At 35.8% G+C, this 24,026-nt stretch overlaps 1 protein-coding gene across 6 annotated transcripts in view; it reads right to left on the bottom strand.

Annotated features, from left to right (window-relative positions):
• The window catches only part of Prkg1 (protein kinase cGMP-dependent 1), a 1,207,619-nt gene that overhangs the window by 311,923 nt on the left and 871,670 nt on the right, over nt 1-24,026 (bottom strand). For all 6 annotated transcript variants that reach the window (XM_074078871.1, XM_074078874.1, XM_074078868.1 and 3 more), the window contains exon 5: nt 8,582-8,645. In XM_074078871.1, coding sequence (XP_073934972.1) covers nt 8,582-8,645 — 64 coding nt within the window. The remainder of the gene's footprint in view (nt 1-8,581; nt 8,646-24,026) is intronic.

Here is a 24,026-nt window from a genome sequence, read left to right as displayed (position 1 = left end):
ACTAACAGTGTTGCTGTCCACCTCACTAATTTCTTTCCGAAGAATCTAGGCCTGTTTCAAACGAAAAGACAGAGAGCTTCATAATAATCCCATAAATCCACCAAAGCAGGACTCTTCCCTGTATTACTCACAAGAGAGAACACGAAGAAATCTGCAAAGGTGTCAGCACAGGATGGTGACACACAGGAACAGTTGCACAATAAAAAAAAAAACTAAATACTTAATCACTCCACTGGATTAGCAAGAAAGAAGAGGGCCTTGGTGACATTACTGTCCTTCTAAGGTCCTGGGCTGTATCATCTGATATCTGCCTTCTAACATAAAATCAAGTGATGGTGAGTTGAAAAACATTTTCTTTCTTTTCCTTTTTCTTCACTCGTTTATTTTCTCAAAATGTCCCTCTTAACAATTCAAAACCCTGGGTGGGGGGTATGGGGGGTGACCCAAACAGTGTATACACATGTGAGTAAATGTAGAAATGATAAAATAAAAAAAATTTTAAAACCTGAGGAATGTTCTTCATCTAAGACCTTTTCAGTGCAGTAGTGGCATAAATGTACAATAAGCAAAAACATAAATGTACCACCCAAGGACACAAATTAGAACAGCTCATCATGCAATGTTACAGACCCAAAGGTATAAAGCTCTTCAAAGGTTATTGAAGTAGAGTTCTTCTATTCTAAGAAAATCATTTCAAGTGTTTTAAAGAGAAAATTGAGCATGAAACCAACAAGCAAAGAAGTGGCTCTAGTAAGCTTTATTTTCCATCTAAAAATCAGAAAATCTAAACCCAATATTGATGCCCCACCTCTACTCACAAAAATAGAGGATAAATACCTATACCCAGTGATGAAAACTGAATAACTTGACTTAATTTGGATCTCCCATTTGGAATTTTAAATAAAGCATAGTTTCTTTAAGTTATCTTAACTTTCATACCTCCCTTTCTGAGAGTATAATTTTTACTCAAATTACTTTTCAAGTACTCTGTGACATGATAGGTTAATCTCCGTTCCTTCTCTCTGTGAAAACATGTTTTATTTCCCACTTTCTTACAGATGTCAGCACAGAGCCTGCATTAAGAGCAACATTAAGTAGGGGACTGAGTCACACACAGTGACATTTAACCATTGTTTGGGGTAGGTGATAATTGAAGGAAACTTACTCAGCTAGCAATTAGCGAGGAGTGTGCTATCCAGTTGAAAAATGCAGTTTATCTATAGAGACCAATGATCATGTGTATAACTGTGTGACCTTGTTACAGTAAGAAAAAGAATTAGATCATATTTTATAATTTCACTGCATTATTCCATTTAGTCACAGGAACCTCCTAGGCTTTCAGAAGAGATGCAAATACATTTGATTAATTCAGATAAAAATTTAACTTCTCTATGAGATAGTAGAGAGGTTAATTCAGCCAGTTCACAAACCCAGAGTTTGCTGTTCCATAAACCTTCTAATTTGTTTTATAAACTAAAAGTAACTTCTCTAGCAAACCAAATATGGGGTTCCTATAATTATTTCTGATATTTTTAAGTCTTAAATTGAGCCAGATTGTGAAGAGTGGAGTATGAGAAGTCTATGAGAACTTGACATAAGCACAGCTACATCTGATAATCTGCAGGCTGGGATTGGCACAGCCCCCAGGTGCAGAAGGGGGCAAGGGCAAAATGCAGCACAGCTGCTTTTCCTAAGATGTTTACATCCAGAGAGTAGCGATCCCAGGTTCCTCCTGTTCTTGATAGCTACAATGTCACACCTCCCAAGAACTGCTGCTCTACTTCCTGGATTGCCACTGTATATAATAAACTCACTGGAGATCATGGGGGCTGTTGTGTGGCTCCATCAGAGCACCCAGTCCACCTGACCCCAGTTTTCTGCATGTTTGTCTTCTGTCTTTTGTCCTTTCTCAATCTCCTGTTGCTTCCAGTTAGGTTTCTAGGACGAGCTCACGCAGGCTGTGAGACCACATATAGGATGCAAAGAACATACTGTGGTAAAAGTGAAGGTAAATAATTTAAAAGTCAAGTAAATTATTTCAGGGGTGGGCATGGGAGTGCATACCTGTAAATCCAGCTACTGGAAAAGGCCAAGACTAGAAAAAGCAAAATTCTATCTAAAAAATAAACTATCGCAAATAAGGCTGGGGGGTGTGGCTCAAGTGGTAAAGCATTTATCTAGCAAGCATGATGCCCTGAGTTCAAACCACTGTACTGTGAAATTAATTATTAATTATTTCAACTTGTTTAAAAAAACATAATTTAGGAACATATTGGGATTATTATACTTGACCTAGATAGGTCCTTTAACAAGAGTCTCTTCATAGGAACACATAATTTGGGCTGGCAGAGTGGCTCAAGAAGTAGTGTCTAGCAAGCATAAGACCCTGAGTTCAAACCAATACTGCCAAAAAAAAAAAAGGAACACATAATTTATCTGTATGAGCTTTCCATTAGTATAACAGAATACCTGGGATGATTAACTTATGCAGAGAAATGATTTATCATGAAGATTTGGAGCTTCCAGTTCAATATTGTGTGGCTCCATTTCTTCAAGCCTCTGATGAGGCAGCACATCATACTTCCTGGCTTACTTCATTAGCCAGGAAGCAAAGGGAAGAATAAGTAACCAGCGGTCCCACAGTTTCCTTTATGGGCACACCCCAATGACCTAAGAAACGTCCACAAGACCCAATTCCTCAAAGATTCTGCCACCTCCTAATAGTACCATCCTAAGGACCAAGACTTTAACACATGAACCTTTGGGGACATTCATCCAAGGCTTAGCAAAGACTGGAGAAAACATTTATGACATTTATGCTTCCAAAAAAAAAGGAGTGAGAGATTCAGCGTACAAAGGAAATAATTCTATATGTGGTATTAAGGAAAGAGAGAAAGGGGCATTAAATTGCTATATTCCAAATAAGAACACTAGTTCCTGTGCTATAATCTCATGAGGAGAAACATACAAGTAGGAATATCCTGCTGGGACTCACAGAGATGAGTAGGGAGGCCTGGGGATGGACAATGGGAGACACCACTCTTAGTCTTCTTTTCCAGTTCCAAAGAAAGATTCCCCATAGGTTATACACATGTCCTTTTGTCACACATTCTCATAAATCACTTTCAATACCATTATATTTACCCTACCCCTTTTTATCCAGTTACACAATATTTCTCTTAGTTTCTGTCTCCCCTGTCCATATTTTTAAATGTTTCCCCCTTATGCTGGAAGTATTTCTTCACAATGAACATAAGGGAAGAACTAGTCAATAAGAAAGTAACTCAACATGCGAGTCATCCACCTTACCTGGGTTATTCTGCAGTAACCTTCCACTCGGCCTGCCCTCTATCACCTGTTCTTCTCACACTAGCCAAGACATATTATTAAAACATAACCTAGATAATGTCACTGCATTATTTACAAAACTAAATGCTTTCTTATTGTGCTTAGAATAAAAACCAAACTCCTTATCATGATGGACAAGCCTTCTGTGACCTGATCTTGTAAATCTCCTGTAGCCTTCTGACCCACTGCTTCTACCTGCATATCTTTTTGTTCCTTAAGGGTAGCAAACTCATTCCTACATTGACTATATACTCATGTTGCCTCACTCTGGTGCACACAGTACCTGGGATCTACATGTAGACCTTTAATTAAATATCACCTTCCCTTAGCAATGTTACACTGAATTAAGTTTGACCAAAACTTGCCTCCAAGGCTTGGCCTAAAGGCTTCTCTGTACATAGTGAAGTGAAATCTGACATTGATATATGAATAAACTATAACCTAAAAGGAAGTATGCTCTTCAAATAAGTAGCTGAGTCACAGCCCATCAGGCCAGCAGAACCTCCAAACTATCAGAGGCAGAAAACTGCCAAAACATGACTATATAAGGTAAATGCTAACAGTAGCCAATCAAATTGTTTCTGTATGTCACTTCCTTTTCTGTGGCTATAAATATGGTCTGCCCATATGGGTGGAGTAGAGCATTCTGAAGCATTTTGGGATCAGACTGCTGCCTGATTTATAAATTGTTTGCTCAGATAAACTTTGCTAATTTTAATTTCTCTAAGGTTTTTCTCTTAACAGTAACTCCAGAGTGGACTTACCACTTAATTGTACTTTCCTTCTTTACTTAGCATCTGTATCCTCCACTAGAACATATGCTATGGGAAACCAGAGCTGTGAATTCCCAAGGCCTGACACAATTCCTGGCACATGACAGGTGCTCCATAAATAACTGTCAAATAAACATAGCTGTAAACTCTTTGTTGAAGGCTATAATAATATTTCTTTCCTTTCAAAATAATCTGGGATTTTTTTCATTTTATGGATATTTGTAGAAAGACAACTTAATTAACTATGCAAGCACATTTCTACTTAATGTTATGTGGCATTGGTATTGTGTTTCCTCTTCCAGGTTTGGTTCACTTTATCTGATACATCATTCAATATAGTTTCTTCTTGTGCTTGTTTATTCAAATTCAGTTAAACATTTTGCTTGTACTGAGTAGAATATTTATATGTCTACTTTGTATTTGGTTCTTTTACTTCATTTTTATGTCCTAAAAACAAATATGTGTGTACTAGATCATCTGTTTCCATTTTCATTCATCATGTAGAGATTACTGTGGTTTACAAAATCCAAGCATAAATTGAAACATCTTCTGATTAGAAAATCTGACATACTACATTAAAATATGTCTTTGGTCAGAATTAGAGAGCTATTGCTATTGTTACACAAAACATGGCAAATGCTTCTACAGCTGTGCAAAAGAAAAAAGATTAAAGGATTTCATGGATTCTTAGTTTTTTTAAGAGGTTGATTGGGGCTAATGAATTTGTACTTTATTTTGATTTGTTTAAACACACACACACAAGGTCATCAGAGAGTTCTTAAGCATATTCTATAAAAACAAGTAGCAAGCAAAAGACCAACTGGGCAAAGCACTTTTACATTTAAAGGGCTTATAGGTTAGCACATTCAGAGAGAAATACAGCCAGTATTTCTACTTGTGAAATTTTTTATACTTCAACATAGAAGTCAGATGTGACAATGTTCTGCTTCACTGTGTGGTCACAGATGAAGGAGAGCAATAAATCACAGGACAGCTTACTTCAATAAGCCTCAAACTAAGAATTTTTGAATGGACCAAAGACTTACTGGTATAGCTAACACCTAGAGACAAAAATATCTTCAATCTTTCCAGTTATTTTCTCTTATAGCCCAACTCCAAAAATTCTTCAGTCTCACTACACTAAAATCCACAGATTCTATGACCTCTGCCTGGCCTTTTCCCATTCCATCACTTCTCTCCTTGCACAGGCTGAATTCTAAGGTCAACCATTGTAATCACTCTTCCCATGCTCCTTTAACTTGCTCTTCCCTTCTCGATCACTGATTTTCTCTTGGTAAAGTAATAATCCCAGTGAAATCCAATTATCTGTCTATCTGAAACCTGAAATCCATGCAAACAAATAAGGTTGAAAGCACAATCAAGTGAGCTGGTGGCCAACATGGGCTTACTAAGCTTGAATAACTTTACAGAGGCTTCTTCCTAACTCAAGGCTTTTAAAAAATCAAGTTGCTTAAAAAAAATAAAACAAACAAAGAACTGTTGTGAATTCTTTTTTTGTGGTACTAAAGAATGAACTCAGGGCTTCGCAAGCACTCATAGAAAAGCAATCTACCATATGTATTTTTATTTTGTTTTTCAGATAGGGTCTCCAGCTTACTTTGCCCTGGCTGGTCTCAAACCATGGATCCTCTCCTAGTTCTACCTCCAGAGTAGCTAGTATTATAGGCAGGTACCAGGCCTCTGTTATAAACTCTATTTTTTTTTTAATTCCTTAAAGTTTTTTCTGTTGTAAATTCTTTTCATGTGTGTGTTGTAAATTCTTAATCTGCTTCTTTGAAACGTAGATCTTCTCCCAGGGTTTACTTTGCCAAGGACCTGAAACCCATCCCTTTGAAATGTAATCATAGAAGATAGCCTCCTTTTCTTCAAGTCTGGGTGGAAGGAAATGAGTCTTTCTTTCACAGGGACAATTAGCAAATCCTGATGGTTTGCTATACAGCCTCCTCTTTACTGGAGTATTCTTCCTGGAGTGAATTCTCTAATAAATTTCCACTGGGTAGTGGGAGGAGGCAGTGCTTAACCACCTCTGATTTTCCATCCAAGGAATTGAGTTCAACCTCTTTTCCCTACAACAGTAGTGTTGAATGTAACTCTTGCCTCTTTGGGAATTGCTAACATCAAGCGGGGCGTTAATGATGCCTGGTAATTATATTGCATTTCTGAACTCCGTTTGCTCTTCCATTTTTCTTGCACCATCTCTTTTCTTAAACCAGTGATGCCTCTACCCCATCCTCATTCTCAGTTGATGCCCTTGCTTTCTATATCCCTGAAAAAACAGAAGATATGTAAACAGGTTTTTCATAAATCCAGTCATCCCATCAACCCACCTACCTGCATGTGTGCTCACCTTCCCCACTTCCTTAGGATGTGGAGAGTCTTCCTTCTTTGGCCTGTATAATTGAAGTCTGTGTGCAGCCTCCTCCCTCCACCTCTTATTCACATAGTACATCCTGTGCTCCTATCAGTCTCATTTTCCCCTTCCCAGCTCCATTTCTCTCTCTGACTTTTCAACAAATTCAAACCCAAGTTTTGTTGAAATTTCCTTGAATCTCATCCTTTCTTTTTATGGGATTGAGGATTGAACCCAGAGCCTTACACACATTAGGCAAGCTTTCTCCCATTCAGTTACATCTATGCCCCTTGGTTTTATAAGATATTGAGCCTTATCTTCAGCTCCAAAATTATTTCCCCTGCTTCTTGCCTGTCTTCCTGTGGCCCCCACCTAAATAATGTGACCTCCAATAAGAAAGGGATGTTTTTCTCATTGCTGCATGCTAAAAACCTGAGAGAGTGCTGGAACATAGTAGGCATTCAATAAATAACTATGGAATAGATAAAAGTGATCATGAAGTCAGAATTTTAAGAATTCTAATGAGGGACATTAGTCTAAAAATAAGATTCAGGTGCGGATGTTCATTCACAAATTACCCTTTGCTCCAGGCTGGCCATGTGTATCTCATTTCACTTCTACGTACCCAATTAAGCCTCCTTTTGAAACACTCCTTAAAGGTCTATTAATCTGATTCCACCTCCATTTCCATTTCTCCAGGCTTAAAAAATCTTTAGAGCCTTTCTATGTTTAAGAGGATGAAACCATAGTATCTCACTGGACCCACTATGCCCTGCAAGTCACAACTCAGGCACATTCTGCATTACAGTTACCACATCCTTTCGCCTCTTTTCACCCACTTGGTTCCTTCTAGTTTGTAATAATCCTTCATGTAGCCAACTTCCACTTACTCCTGCAGAGCGAGGCTCATTATATTTTCTCAGTCTTTCCATCCTAGCCCCCTCCAGACTATGTTTGTCCCTTGTTCGATGGACTAAATCACTCATATTTTACATAGTGACTTGTATTGTAATTCCAATTAACATTTCATGCAATTGAATGATTCTTATGAATCTCCTTTCTAGAATGCCAACTCCATAAGGGAGGGACTGTGCCCACTTTATTGACTGCCATACCTCAGAGCACCTGCTTATTTGAACATTTACTTGACTAAGTAAAAAAATTGAATGACCTTGCCTGAGTTGTCTCAGTCTTATGGTTTTGCCTGGGCTTCTGATGGACCTAAACTCCAGACTTCATTTCTTGTTTGCTGAGTGTGACTTGTACCAAGTCTGTCCTCCACACTTCCTACTTGAGCCAAGGCATCCTACTCTGGGCTGATGGTCAGCTTTGCCTTCACAGGTACTGTTCTTGGAGTACCATCAATGTATCATTTCTTCTCAGCAAAATGGGATAATTTTTTATCTTTTCAACTGAAGCAAAACTTGTATGTCCAGTGCCTTCAGTACAACAATGTTAGTCACTAAAATTTCCTGCTTTAAATTTAGTAGAGAGCTCATCAGTGTAAGCAGATGAACTTTCTTCTCCAGTGACTCAGTTATGATTCTCAGTAAGGCAGCCTATGCATGAGTAACCTATGTTCACTTTTTTTCCCTCTTCCTCAAAACCCAGGTTTCAAGGGTTAAGAGAAAAAAACATCTAACACATTCCACATTCAGGTTTGACATTTTGTACCTAAAATATACTCACATGCTAATAAAATATGTACCTTGCTGCTAATTCCTATTGTAAATTTGCTAATCTGAACTTTCAAGATGACAATAAGTACAATTTTACTTTATATTAATTAAAATATGAAAGAAATATGCCATATGCCATGTCCCATCTTGGAAGTTAAACTAATATTACATTTACTGCAACAAAAAGTTTTCTCTTTATAGTGAATTTGTCCATTTTTAATTGTATATAAATGTCAGATGTGCTAAAATGCTTTTTTATCTGAGCCAAATATTTGAAGTCATCTCAGAGCTTAAAAGAAATTGAGAAAGGTCTCTCTGCAGTTTGTGACTTATCATCACACAGCTGTGAAAGAAGCCAGCCCAGAGAGCTGGGTCCCATCTCAAAATGCTCAAAGGCTAAAAACAATTACCTCTTCAAGGACATCAGCAAGCTTGCTAAGGATCTCTTCAGGAAGGCTCTGGAATGTTGGAACACTGAAAAACAAAACAGAATGATGCTGAACTCTTGGAGAGCGACTTCCTTTAATAAACAAAATGACAATATATCTGAATGAAAATTCAAAAGCATTTCATCAAAAAATCTGCAGATGAAGATCAAAGCAATCATTTAGCCATTGCTTGATGTCTAACAGGGAAAAGGTGTATTGTCAGAGAAGGAGCTTGGAGGTTGGACAGAACCAAATTCAATTTGCACTGATACTTACGTATGTGACTCAGCAGGGCTCAGTTAAAGTGGGAGGACAACCACTCTCTTCCTATCATCTGTTGTCACCAGACCCTTCCAGCTCCACCTCGCTTTCCAGGATACCCTTCATGTCCTTCTCCAGGCCAACTCCTAATCCCTTCCCACTTTTTTTTTTTTTTTGATGAAACAGAGTTTGAACTCAGGGCCTTGCACTTGCTAGGCAAGCCCTCTACCGCTAGAGCCACACCTCCAGCCCTTTTAACTTTAGTCATTTTTCAGATAGGGTCTTACACGTCTGCCTGGGACCATTCTCAGACCATGATCCTTGCACCTATGTCATTGGAGCAGCTGGCATTGTAGACATGAACTACCACACCCAGCTTATTCTTTAAGATAAGGTCTTGCTAACTTTTTTTTTTTTTTGGCCTGGCTTGACCCCAAACCATTATCTCTGCTTCCCATATAGCTCATATTACAGCTGGATTGATGATAGTTCGGACTTACAAGCATTCATTCATCACCTTGTAAAGCTTCCTGCTCTTTCCTGCTCTTTCCAACTCTTCCCTAACTAGGTTAAGTTTTCCTATGCTGATATTTGCTTTTTCCAAATTCTGAGGCTCTAACCCAGAACATCAAGCATGCTACACCCCCACATATATTATGAGCTTTTAAAATTCCTTACTAATTAGATAATTAATCAAGTATTTGTTCCTTTTTGTGTATCTTCCCTGTTAGAATTAAAGCATGATGCCTGGCCCGATGGCTTTCTGTATTTTCAGTGATAACAAACTCAGAAGGGTATGTTGAATGAAGTTATGAAAGCATGGATGTTTGAATGTTTCATAGGACAGTGATGAGTGAGAAATTCTGAGGCATCTTAATTACAATAACAGTTTAATTACAAAGGGCTAGAGGACAGAGGGAAGAGAAATAGGGGAGTGAGGGATTAATTAACCCACCCTTATTATCAGCAGCCAATGTAGGACACAGTGCTAGCTTCCCCAAAGTTCATTAAAAAAAAATGGTCTTAGTTCTGGCCCACAGGACATTTCCAACTTCTACAGTTCTGTTGCTAATGGTTGTAGACACTTGTCGCAAGACCTGGTCCTTCCCTTTTCTGACTCACATCTGTAATGGCCCCAATAAACCCTTTTACTTCAGAGATTCCCTTTGTTTCAAGAGGTTTGTTTTGAGAACAATTATTTGGATAAGATGCTAAAGCAAAGATCCAGACTCCCAGAGTTATGACACTGAAGAATGTTAGCTCCTTTCTGTTCACCCTGTTCTCTTATTTCTCCCCTGTGGAATTGCAAGTGAAAGTAACGAATGATGTTGAATGTACAAACCAATAAAACTTCTTTTATATGTGAAATAATAATGACTTTAAGTGAAAAAGCAAAACTCATCAACATAGATTTCCTGAAATGCTACGGGAAAATCTAACTGGGATGCAGAAGTAAAATCTCATTGACTCACATCTCAATGCTTGAATAGAGAAGAGACAACACGAGAGTGCATGTGAATTTGCATCTCTGATATCTGACTTATAGCATAATTCTGGCTTCAGTAGAGTAATGCAATGAAAAAAGCCTTAACATGCTGTTTTGATATATGCATGAAAGTTTTGCTGTTAATTTGTCATTCTAATTCCCATTACTTAGAGTAAAGCCTGTTGATAAAATCCCAAGGTTTTATGCAGAGGTGTAACAATTCACCCAGGACCATCTGTTCCACCAGATTTACTACCATGGTTTCAGCCACGTAGTTTCCAGAAGGCAGTCTATCTCAGCAGCTGGAAGGAGCATATCTCAGAAAGGGACAGAGGAAGATAGAAAAAGCCTTTTCCGTGAGTTAAGCAGGTTGAAAAGCCCAATTCTTCCTTGTTCTTGTAATGAGCTCTATTTCAGCTTCTTCTGAGGTATTAGATTAATTAGAATGTTTCTATTCCATTGGGTATTTGTGGAAAATGCGAACTATAGCTGAGTTTTATAATTGGATCCCATCTTTAGAGAGCCCCATTATTTCTACGTGACATGTTTTATTTTAATCTCTGTGTGTTTATGTCAACCCATACTATATTTTCATTATCCGTGAGGAAAAAAGATATTTGTTTGACCACATAGCATACTAAATTAAAAGAAAAACAATAAGAGTTAGGAGATTTAACATACATAATCTTTGACAATTTTAAATTCATTTTAAGTGCTTCAAAACACATTAAACAACATTTATTATTACTAAAATTGAAGAATAATTTTGAAGAAGAGACACTATAAAATAATCAGTAATAGCTGAAGCAATCTTGACTTAACAACATGAGAATCTTTAACAGAAAAATAATTGCCTTTGTTCTTATAAATTATACTGAAAACACTTGTGTAAGCCATCTTTAAAATCCTAAAATCTCTATTCCTCAAACACTAGATAAGTTCTGTCATGCAATTAATTTGCTCACTAAGAATTACCAGTCTACAGGAGTTTCAACATCAAGAACAATACAATTGAGGATATTGATCATTTGAAATTCTACTCATGAAATATATTAGTTGAATTTTCTCAAATACATCAAAAGGTATCAGTTGAGACTCCACTGATTTGTATACATAATAATTCAAGATAAAGTGGTCTGATTTTAAAAACTTAAGGCAAATAATTGTGAACACAGACATCTAGAAAAAATGCTTAGACACTAAAATGAAATATTTTTATTTATATTACAAATAATTTATTGTAACAATTTCCATGAAAATTATAAATAATTCTCACAGATGTGCTAAAACATTTTGGTTCCCCTAGGATCTTAGAATAGGCCTGAAGTAAGAGAATGCACCTAAATATTATATGATACAGATGACTTAAAGGGTTGTAATCTTCTATTGGGTTTTATCTAATTGAATGATAGAAGGATTTGGAATTTGTAATGACAACAATAGAAGATGAGATTTTTTTCAATAGAAGATGAATGTGGGTTTTTTTGGCCAGGCTCTGAGCTAAGGATTTTATAGGTAATATAAATTTCATTTTCACAACAACCTTATCACATAGCCATTATTGTCATCTATTTTACAGATAAGCCAACTATGCATTTGGAGAGTGTGTCTGAGGTCACACCACTCAGCACTGGTGAAAAGAAAGGATAAAACTTCCTATTTACATGACTATGGAACTGATCAATAACTCATTAGCTCTTAACTTTTCAGTGAAGGTACTAAAAATGCCTTTTAAGACTGTCCTTTATTCTTTTAGATAATGACATTGAAATAAATCAGTAATACTAGTAACATTTAATTTAATTACTTCATTCACTTTTTAACTTTTTATTATGAAAAATATTAGATAAGTTGGAAGGCTGAAAGAATTGTTAAGGATTACTTATATCCCAGCACTTAGAATCAGTTGTTAACATTGTACCATTTTTGCTTTACTGAATTTCAATCTATTTATTTTTTTCTATGAGTGTATAAATTAATATATATAGATAGGCATTTCTGAATGAAACATTTGGAATGATGTTTAGGATATTATTAAACTTCACTAATACTTGAACACACACATCCTAAGAACAAAAATATTTTCTAAATAAATAAATCTAAGATATTATCATGCATAATAAAATTAACTCTATAATATCATCCAATATTCATTCCACATTTGAATATTTCCTACTTTGGATATTATCTATCCAAAGATGTCTTTATTACTTAGCTTGTTTTTTTCTTTTCAAACCAAGGTCCTGTCAAAATCTGAACACTGCTTCTGGCCTTTATACCTCTTTAGTCTCTTATTCTTTTTTTAATTATTTTTTTTTCATTGTTGTGTTGGCTTCTTATTCTACAATAATTTTCCTAGACATTTCCTTCATGACACTAACTTTTTGAAGAGTCCTGGACAGCTATATTAGTAGATGTCTCATAGACTTAATTTGTCTTAGAGATTTCATTTCTGATAATCAACTGTATGAAAATAATGAGGGGAAAAAAGTAAGCCATATGACATATGGCATATGACACATAGCCATATGTCAATGAATAAGTTGGGGACACATGAAAAATAATAAAAATAATAATTATATACAACAGCAGTGCTTAAAGAGTGGTCCAAGTATTTCCCCAAGCTTTTTTAAGGTGGTCTTCAAAGTTAAAATTATTTTCATAATAAGTCTGATTCTTAATTTCATAATAAGTTTGATTTTTTTTTTTTTTGTGGTACTAGGGTTTGAACTCAGGGCCTACACCTTGAGCCACTTCTCCAGCCCTTTTCTGTGATGGATTTTTTTCGAGATAGGGTCTCTTGAACGATTTGCTTGTACTGGCTTTGAACCTTGATCCTCCTGATCTCTGCTTCCTGAGTAGCTAGGATCATAGGTGTGCGCCACTGGTACCCGGCTTCTGTAATTTTTCATATAAGTGTACCGTTTACAGAAATTAGTATAATTTCAGTATATCTACTGTGCTCTTACTAGTTATTTTTCATTATACCTGCTATTAACCTTATGATCATCCAATAAATCATTCTTTTTAATTAAAAAAATGTTTCTTGTACTGAAGTGGAAAAACAAGATCATACGTCTGCATATCTTCTTTTTCACTCTAATTTACATTTTTTCAAAAAGTTTTCTAATTTTGCTTATTTTGTGGTATTGGGGATTGAACCCAGGACCTTGAGGATACCAGTCAAGTGCTCTATCACTGACGAGCTCCAGCCCCTCCATCTAATTCTGAATTGTATCCAAAACTGTTATGATGTTAGACTTTCATAGCACTTATTAGGGGTTTAAGAAAAGAAAATTCATTTATTAAATTTTTCTTATTTTTAAGAGTGGGTCACTTGCTTAGAAAGGAAGATTAGAGGACTCATTCCTAAGCCACAGCTGATAATTTCTAAGTCTGGAGACATTTGAAAAACATAAAAATGACACATTAAGAGTATTTTCTGACTCACAGATGGGAAAATCTAGTCCAAAGAACCTTAGAGACACTGTAAATAAGAAATATAATAATAAAAGCTACCTTTCTCTCTATACCTGATGATAATTTATCTTATACAACACTTCTGAAATATGTTATCATGCCTACTGTATGCCAATTTTGAGACAGCTTTTCAAATTACAAATGAAAAAGTCACCAAAGCATCTTCCAGGTGGTGACTGGAGAAGTTGGCACATCAGCTAAGAGACCAGAGTCATCTTTCAGAGTTAACTTTGCTGAATGCCTGCTGGACTCAATCAGTAAAAGAAAGCATTGCACTGCCTCTTCTCAATATCATAACTACCTGAATTAAAAAATTAGGAGGAGAAAGAGACAGAGACAGAGGACTTGGGATACAGTTCAGAGATACTGGGTTACAAATTAAAGGATGCAGCTACAGACATAGCGGACTTGCTATTTTAGCTGTATTCATCGGATATTAGAACTAGCTAATCATCAAAGACAGCATCACTTCCATGGATGTGTGGCAAAAAAACCACAAGTGTTATCTATGATAATCACTGTTCAATAACTTTTTTTAAAAAAAAAGACTTAAATAACTTTTTGAATCTTGTCGTTTGTCCTGGACCACCTGTGTTGATTAGTTCTGATGTTGCAAAAGTGATGGTGACTTCTGAGTATAGATCAAGGCACCAATGCTATACTGCACCAGTTGTCATTGCATTCTTAATCACCACACCCTTTAGTGAAGAAATCAAATAACATGCCAGTTTCAGTTTAAAACATTTTTGCTGAAACCGTAAAAGTTATTAATTTTATCAACTTTAATACTGTGTATAATAAAATACCAAGAACACATGAAGTGTTTCTGTATTTTAGACCATGGTACTAGTCTCAAGGAAGATCATGGAAATGGCTAATGGAGTTGCAAGTTGAATTACCCATTATTTTTTTCATGGAACATCATCTTTTCCTGGAGAATGACTGACAAAACTCTGGTTATTCAGCTGGGTATTTGGCAGGCAGTGTTTCTGAATGAACAAAGTAAGCCTGTCACTTCTAGGGAAATAACAGTGTTTGTTGCCAATGATAAAATTCAAACTTTCAAGTGAAAACTGAAACCTCAAAAAACTTTTATCTGTAGCATAACAACTTTCCAATATTTGAAGTCTTTTTCTGATGACACTAGTGAAATACTGACCTTGACCAATATGATTGGTTTTTTTTTTTTTTGATTTTGGAAATGTTGGGTAACTCAGTGAACCAATATTTTCCAAATGAACAAAGTCTGATGTAACAAATTCATGTGGGGTAAATGACCCATTCAGATTATAAGATAGATCAATAGATTTTAATGTAATACAGCATGAAAATTCCATTGCTATGATTTTAGATTCTACATTGCAACTAAGTTTAAAGAAACTATACCTTGCCAGGTATGCTGGTATATGCCTGTAATCCTAGAATTTGGGACCCCGAGGTAGAAGGATTATGAGTTCAAGGCCAGACTGGGGTACATAGTAAGCTCCTGTCTCAAAAAAATGAACAAATAAGCAAACACTACTACTTGTTGAATGTCAGTAAACATCAAATCAGAATAAAGAATGTCCACAATTATCTTGAAAGGCCATTAACACTTCCCTTTTCCTAATACAGATTTCTATAAGGCTATAGTTTCTTCATGCACTTCAACTAAAAAATACATTCAACACATAGAATGCAGATGAAGGTATACAAATCTAGGCTTTTATTTTATTTTTGCAGCCTTTGGGATCTAACCAAGGGACTTGCACATGCTAGGCAAGCACTCTATCACTCAGCTACATTCCCATCCCTTAGTTTTTGAAAAAGGGTCTTGCTGTGTAGGCCAAGCTGGCCTGGAACTTGCTATGTAGCCCATTCTGGCCTCAAACTCAGAATCCTCTCACTGCTGCCTCCTGAGGGCTAGGATTACAAGCATGTACCACCAGCCTGGGTGCTTCCAGTCTTTTATTAAGCTAAGTTTTGAAATACTTGCAAAATTGGAAGCTCATATTTTTTCTCTTTTTTTATTTTGGAACAAAAAGCTATTTTTATAAAAGACAGATTTTGTGTTAATATTTGTTCATTTGTGTTTTTAAATGAGTTAGTAAATATTATAAGTGTTCTCATTTTAATTCTTAATACAATAATCAATATAATAAATAATAAATATCAATAGACATACCACATATAAGTTGGAGAGTAACTGACACATGACAATAAAAATTTATGTACTGGTGAAAAATATGTACAATAGGAATACTTGCAAGATAATATTTGAAGGAAAAGATACTAAGAATTGTATATATAATACAATAATTATATTTTTAGCAAAATCCATAATAATAATTTTGAATAGGCTTTTTAAAAAATTAAAAACTTAACAGAGAGTATCAGAATAATTATCAGTCTTTCTTTCTGCTCTACTTTTTACATTTTCATATTTTTCTATTATGTAAACATTTTTATAATACCAAAAATAATATGTATAATTATGGTTACAAATAAATGAAATATACAGGAACAAACCCATTTAAAACAAAAAAAAAATCCTTAATGTTGGAAACATTTTTGTTTCATTTATTAGTTTATTCATAAAAATTTGTTGAGTGCCTACTGTGTGTCAGAAATTGTTTTATGTGTTTGGGATTCATCAATGAACTAAAGGAAATAGAAAATAAAGAATTAGAGCTAATATGCATTACATATGCATAAGTGTATACTGCCATAGGACTACAGAATTTTTAGGATTAAACAGAGCAAAATAACAGGGATAACAGTAAGAGCACAGGCAGGCTGGAAGACTGAACAGGATGACCATGATGTCCTCAAAGAGAAGGTAAGATTTGAGCAGAAATCTGAAAGCGGTGAAGGATATAGCTCACTGGAAGTCTGGTGATCATCCAGGCATAAGGAACAGCATGAGTGAGGATTTTAAGTGCCTGGTGGATTACAGGAAGAGCAAAGCAGTCAGGGTGCCCAGATTTCAGTGAGCTGGCAGAAAGTGGGAGTAGCAAGCATCAAGAGGTAAGGGTGATGGCAGATCACAAAGGAGCTGGAAGGCCATGTGAGGACTAATCTGGGTGAAACGTGGAGCCACTGTGGTCTTTGAGTCCGGGAGTGACATGGGTTTATTTACATGCTAAAAAGACCCCTCAGCCACCCTGTGGAAAGCAAACTGTGAAGGGCAAGAGTGCTTGTTACAGGACACATAAATGAGGCAGTTTCGACAGGGTGGAAGCAATGAAGGTGGGAGAAGCAGCTGGACCCTTTTACACTTTGAGAGTAGAAGCAGTGTGATTTCCTGATAGAATGCATGTGGGGTGGGAGAGGAAGCAGGTCAAGGATGGCTCCATGAGGTTGAAAAAAACCTATAAAAACACTTTAAATGTTTCTACACCTCACAAGCAAGTTTTTTTTAACCTACTTCCTAGCAAAGGGTTTTATTTTATCAAAAGGTTGTAGTTTGTATATATAAACAAAGACTATATGAGATGCAGCCCAGTATTTATGAGATCAAACATCTCCTGAACAGAAGTCTGAAAATAGCTCAACAACATCCTCTCCCTTCAGCAAAGCATACTGAATTATACTAAGTATTTTTGGGTAGCACTTGGAGCCTTTTGATTCTGTCATAAGATATTAGTTCTGTTTCAAATTTAATGCCACCAATATTGACAGATATTTTTTTCTATGCCAGTTACATACTAACAGAATAAAAGAGGAAATCTCAGACTTACAAGTATCTGTAGTGACAACAGATATTTGATCATTTTACTTAGCAAACTCACCAAATTTTTTCTGCCCCACATACATTTTTCTTCCTTAGTTGGGTGATTCAACGATAATCCAGGTTCATTCTGTTGTGCATTAGTCTTATAACTGGCTTCCTTCTCCAAGTCACTTACTCCATGTCTCAATCCACTGTCCTCTGCACATCACTGCCAACTAACTTACTATCATCTGTGTTTAGCACTTATCACACAATGGCTACTTATTATCCCACTAGATTATGGTAATCAGATTGCTTTGTGTGCATGAAAGTACTTTAGATAAGGCAATCCACTATAGATATATAAGACATACTTTTTATCATCCATGTGTAAAGTTTAAACTACGTACATTGAGTAATTATATAGAGGGTAAGTGTACAGGTTTAGAGTGAAACAGAAGTTGAATTAGGTCCTTCTACTAAGGATTAATTATGCCTTCAACAAGTAATTTAACTTTTCTAGGCTTCAGCTACTTTACCTTTGAAAAAAGAGGATGATAACAACCACCACACAGGATTGTGATGAACACAAGGAGAAATGGTAGATGTAAAGCCTTCTGAAGATGACTGTCACATACTCAATAAGCTTTAGTAGCTCACAAAAAGTCAGTGTTTTTAACTGTAATGCAAAAAATAATAAGTCTGACCCAAGCAAACCCAAACAACTGCCATGAAATAACATACGAGAATATATATGACTTGCTTCCAAATTAAAGTACTGTACAAATAGTATTTAAGTTACTACAAAAGCAGCAAAAATCCTAAAACTATTGGCTTACAAGCCATCTACTAGGAGAATTATACTATATACAACTATAAACTTTCAGATTTGATCTTGATCTAATTCAATTATGTGGTTTATTTTATCAGATCCTTGGTCAATTGTTTCTAAACATTAAAGCCATTAGAAAGCCTGATTTAGGAAGTTACAGTTGTGTCCAAAAATTCAATACATTATTCAAAACTGTGGTAAAATATATATAACATAAAACCTACCATCTTATATATTTTAAGTGTGCAGTTCAGTGGCAGTAAGCACCCTCATTTTGTTTTGTAACCACCACCACTACCTATTTCCAAAACTTTACATCATCTCAACTGAAACTGTAACCCATTTAACAATTACTCTTTATTCTCTCCCTGTAGCCTCTGGCAACCATGATTTTACATCATGTCTTTAGAATTTGACTACTGTAGGTATCTCATATAAATGGAATTCATATAATGCTGGCCTTGAACTCACAATCATCCTGCCTCAGCTGTGGGGAGTAGATTATGAGAAGCCTATGAGAACTTGACATAAGCACAGTTATGCTCAATAATCTGCAGGCTGAGTTGGCATGGCCCCATCCACAGAAGAGGGCAAGGGCAAAATGCAGCACAGCTGCTTTTCCTAAGATGTTTACATTCAGAGAGTAGTGATGGGCAGTTTCTCCTTTTACCATATAATGCCCCTGTGGATCAACCTCCTCATTTTTTCCACTGTGTATAAAAGACTTGCTGAAGGAGGATGTGGGTGGATTGGCTGCTTGCAAGGCTGCTGCTTATCAGGCTGCTGGCCACTACTGCTGATGCTGCTGGAGGCTGCTGTTGTGTGTCTGTGAGTCTAAGAACCAAGACTTTAAGAGTTATGCTAGAGGTTAGAGGAATCGTGGGATAGTGTGAGTCTAAGGACCAAGACGACCAAGAAAAGAAGAAAGGCTTCGAAGAATAGAAAAGAAGTAAGGTTTTAAAGAATAGAGAAAAGAAGCAAAGTACAAGAAGAGAAGTGAAAAAGAAGTAATGAGGCTGCTGTGCATCTCCATCCTAGCGCCCAGCACACCTGACCCCCAACTTCCTGCATGTTTGTCTTCTGTTGTTGATCTTTTCTGCATCTCCAGTTGCCCTCAGTTAGGTCAGTAGGACAAGAGCTCATGCAGGTCATGAGACTCAGCCATGCAAGTGGCTAGGATTATAGGCATGTACCACTATGCCTGGCTGAGCCTTTGTGTCTGAATTATTTTATTCTACATAATATCATCAAGATTTGTCCATATCACTCCATGTATGTTTTTTACATCTACCCTGATGGCTTTAAAGTGCAGCAAAGCTGACAGTCTTACCAATTAGTTTCATTTGCTAAGTAATAATTTAAAATAATCAATAATCACAAAGCTGTTCTAACTTATATTCTGAAGTGCAGCAATGATAACAACTACATCATGTCTTATCAGTCTTTGAATTCCCACATTTGTAGAAACTTCTTCAAGATTCAACTGGAGACAAAATCTCTTTGGGGAAATGATCCCCAACATCTCTCTCTATGTCTAAGTAGGCATCTGCCTGACTAGCAGGTACACTTGGGCATAACCATCCATTGGCATGTTTGTCTCCTCCCAGTAATAGATAAATTCATTAACAGAACTATTTTGTAGTAACTAACAGCAAAAACTTTATAATCAGAGGAAAAAATTTTTGAATCCCAGTACCCTCACTTCCTACCTGTGCAAATACAGGCAAGTTATTAAAGCCAAGGAACTTCCTTAGTTGGAAAATTAAACAGAGAAAAAACTTAGCTTATGGAGCTATTGTCATTATTAATGATACAAAGGACTAAGAAAAGGGAATATCATAGGGTAAGCACTCAAAGGGATACACAATTCAGTATAATGTAATGCTGCACTTAACATAGAGTATGTCATGTAGTAGTTGTTCAAAACATACAAATTAAAGTAATATAAGCAATACAGTCAAAGGCAAAGAAGGAATAATGGTTTTGGCCCAGGGTCACTACTGAGAGTTGTACAGTTGGCACACTGTACAAGGGTGACTGCACAAGTGGTTACACCTGTCATCAGGGGACAAAATTCATCCCATCCACACCCTGGATATGGTCCATCTCACCAAAACAGGGACTGCATCAATCCACAGGAAAAAGCATCTCTTACATTTCAAAAAACATGCTTCATTTACAGTCTATATAAAAGATATTCTGCTTGGTATTTTTCAGGAACCACAGACATGTTTCATTAACTCTATTTATTCAAGAAGAATTCAGCAAAGAAAAAGTAATTGACAGATTCTTCTTACAAAAAGCTGTTAGAAGAGTCTTTAACAAACCCACTTCTGGTTTACTTTCCAAATCAGACTCAGGCTGCTCTGATGCTCCTGTCAAAATGACCATCAGGAGCTGAGGCACTAATCACACACTTTATTAAATTGCCTCTGAAATACTTAATAGTCTTTAACCACTGTGGCTTAGTCAGAAAAGTCACACTGTCCCCAACCTTTTGCTCTTTAAATCATACAATTGCCTAAGCCTTCATCAAAACTAAAATCTTGTTTTTATGGCATTTAAACAAATTATATCCAATTGCTAAAACTAAAAAAGGAGTATATAACCTTTAAAATATTGAATGGTTGCACTAAGATTCTGTTACAGTTTCTACCCAATTTTTGGAATCTGAAGAGGTGATTAGGAAATCACCCATAAGGCTAAGCTGTGCTCTACAAGAATGTTCTCCACGGGGCTCTATTGATATTTGGGATAGTGTCCACTTTCATTGTATAGATCTGTCCCGTGTGCTGCAAAATGTTTCACACATCTCATTCCTACCTATGCCATGCCAGTAGCATCCCTGTTCTTTGTAACAACAAACATCTTTTGGGGAATGATACTGTCCAAAGTATATAATTATTATTCTGTGATTCATAATTTTCAAAATTCTTAAAGTGAGTTGGTTACTTGTTCTGCTTAATAGTCTTCAGACCTCCTCCTGACCAAGTCTTATTCAAACTCCCATCTCCCATGGATTGGACACCCATTGTCCAGTTAGTCCTGTTTCAAGCACTTCTAGAACTTAGGTATCTACACATGGGCTCTAGGACTCCCCATCTTAATTTATGGCTGTTTATGAAGCCAGGGTATTCAAAATACAATTTCAGAAATACATAAATAGGTTTTCCACACAAATAGATGGTTCCATAAAAAAATAAGGAATTCTGAATTATAGAATTTGATTTTTTTCTTTACTATAGGACTTATTAGAGCCTTTGTTGTGCTTTAAAAAAATTTAAACACTAACTGAAGGGGGATAAGAGTATTTTCCAGGGAAATACACTGAACCAGGGAACCTCTTTATTCATGAATACCTATCAACTTATTGAAACACTAAAATATCAGGCTACATAGTTTGGAAAGATAACAAGTTTCTATTAAGGTAACAAAGTTTGCAATAATCTCTGTTCTTAATAAGGAATAAATATTGCCATGGCTTTTTTGGGAATTGCTCCATTTTTTTAAGATGAAGTTCAGTATAAACTCTTCTAGGCAAGAGAAAAGTCCAGATGTTCTACATCTAGACTCCTGATGTATCGTATCCTATATCCACTTCTGTCATGGCAATTATTGTATTGTGATTGTCCATTTGTATGTCTGCTTCATCTTCCATCACTGAGCTACTTTCTTCTGGCCCATTGCTTATTTTTATAAATCATATTATACTAGCCCATAGTTTATCTCACTGTGTTATCAATGGCTACTTTTATGACACACTAGCAAGGAGTAGATACAATAGAAACTATATGGCATACATGCCTAAAATATTTGTTCTTTGTCCTTTCAGAGAAAGTTAGCAACTTTTACCCTAGTCTATTATTACCTTGAGGTCAGGTCCAGTATCCAACTCTTTCGGTTTAATGTATAGGAAATGTATAGGAAATGACATGTAGCAAGCTCCATGCTTGCTACAAGAAATAAATATTTTACCTTCCAAAATCAATCCAAGAATATCTTGTCTCCAAATAGATAATACAATGAAATGTTAGGGATGGAATATTCAATTCAGGTCACTTATTAAAGATTTTCTTCAATGTTAAAATTGTTTTGTGTGTTAATTTGGAAATAGAAATTCAAACAAAGTTAACTCTTAATGAATAATAACTCTTGTGTAGAAGTAAGTAATCTAAAGATAACATGGAATTTACAGTTCACTCTGTAAAGAACATTTTGTATATTAATTCTTAATATGTATGTTTCTTCTTCAGTATCATTTTGAATCTTTTAAATACAAAGTTTCTGCTCTTTCCCTTAGGAACCATTTTATTTTATTTATTTATTTGAGACAGGGCTTTATTATGTAGCCCAGGCTGGTCTCCAACTCACTAGCCTCCTGCCTCAGCTTCCTGAGAGCAGATATTATAAATGTACACCCCTACACTTGCTCTGGGAAGTAATTTCTGAATACAATTATTTAATCTTTTCTTGAAATGCAAAAAAGTTGTTCTTCATTTTATATCATCATATAAACCCATTTTATCAGGAAATTTTCTTATTTGATTTAAAAATTTTAGAATTCATGAGAATACTGGAAATGAATTTCCATGCTCAAAAAGTTACATCAGATCATTGGAATCCTTGATGAAATGGTTTTGCTCTTAATTCTTAATAGTGTCAATAAGCCCCAGGTCAAAAAATGCATACGGCAATAACTTGCTATTAGTAATTATCATCTCTCACATTTTAAGTGACTTTATATATACCATGGTTAAGAGGCGGGCTTACACTCAGTTACCTCATGATTTGAAGATATGCTTGCCACAAGGTACTCTGCCTCACCCAGGGCCTTAGGCAATCAGATCCGGCAGTATATCAGCACAGGCTTAGATACACTCAACTGGCAATCATGCATCACATCAAGGAACCAAACACAGGAAACAATATTATGAATTTCCCATGATTCTACTACACGTACAAAAACAGAACAAAATATCTGCCAACGGTAGTCAGTAAACAAGGAAGAGCCTCATCAAAAGACAATGATTTCCTTTTGCAAATTAAACTTAAATCAGAATTCTAAATACTATGAAACTTTTAGTCAATCCACTGAAAAGTAGATTATCTTAATGATTTCAATGATGATAAAATAATTCTATATGTTGAGTACTTGTATATTAAGTACCTTCTCAATTACTTTCACAATAATAATAACCTTTATTAAAATCTATTCAGCACTTCCTATGACCCAGGTATTCTGTGAAGTGCTTTATAAACCATGTTTTATTTAGAACAATTAACCTTCTACCAAAAAGGAATTAATATAATTGTACAATGATATATGTTCCTACTATTAAAACATATATTAATTTTCAGCCAAACTTAATAACTCAGCTTAGTTTTAGATTGATATGTAGTTTCAATGTGTATTCCTCAATTTATTATAGTTAATTGAATGAATAACATGTAAGGGATTTTCGCATAACACAAAAGACTATATAATCTGACAAATTAATATTAAAACACCTGTAATTATGATGAATTAGGGTATTATCTTTTAGATTCACAATTTGTTTTCTGGAGACAAATATTATAATCCAAAGGAGTGACTTGAGTAAGAATTATAGGAATTAGGAGATTAATATGAAAGTGAGAAAAGATGTTGAGTGGAGGGTCCTACATATCCCTGCAGGAA

The sequence above is a fragment of the Castor canadensis genome, chromosome 7, assembly GCF_047511655.1.
Source record: "Castor canadensis chromosome 7, mCasCan1.hap1v2, whole genome shotgun sequence".
Taxonomy (NCBI): Eukaryota; Metazoa; Chordata; class Mammalia; order Rodentia; family Castoridae; genus Castor; species Castor canadensis.
Note: the sequence above shows the minus strand (reverse complement) of the source record. Positions and strands in the feature narration are given on the sequence as shown.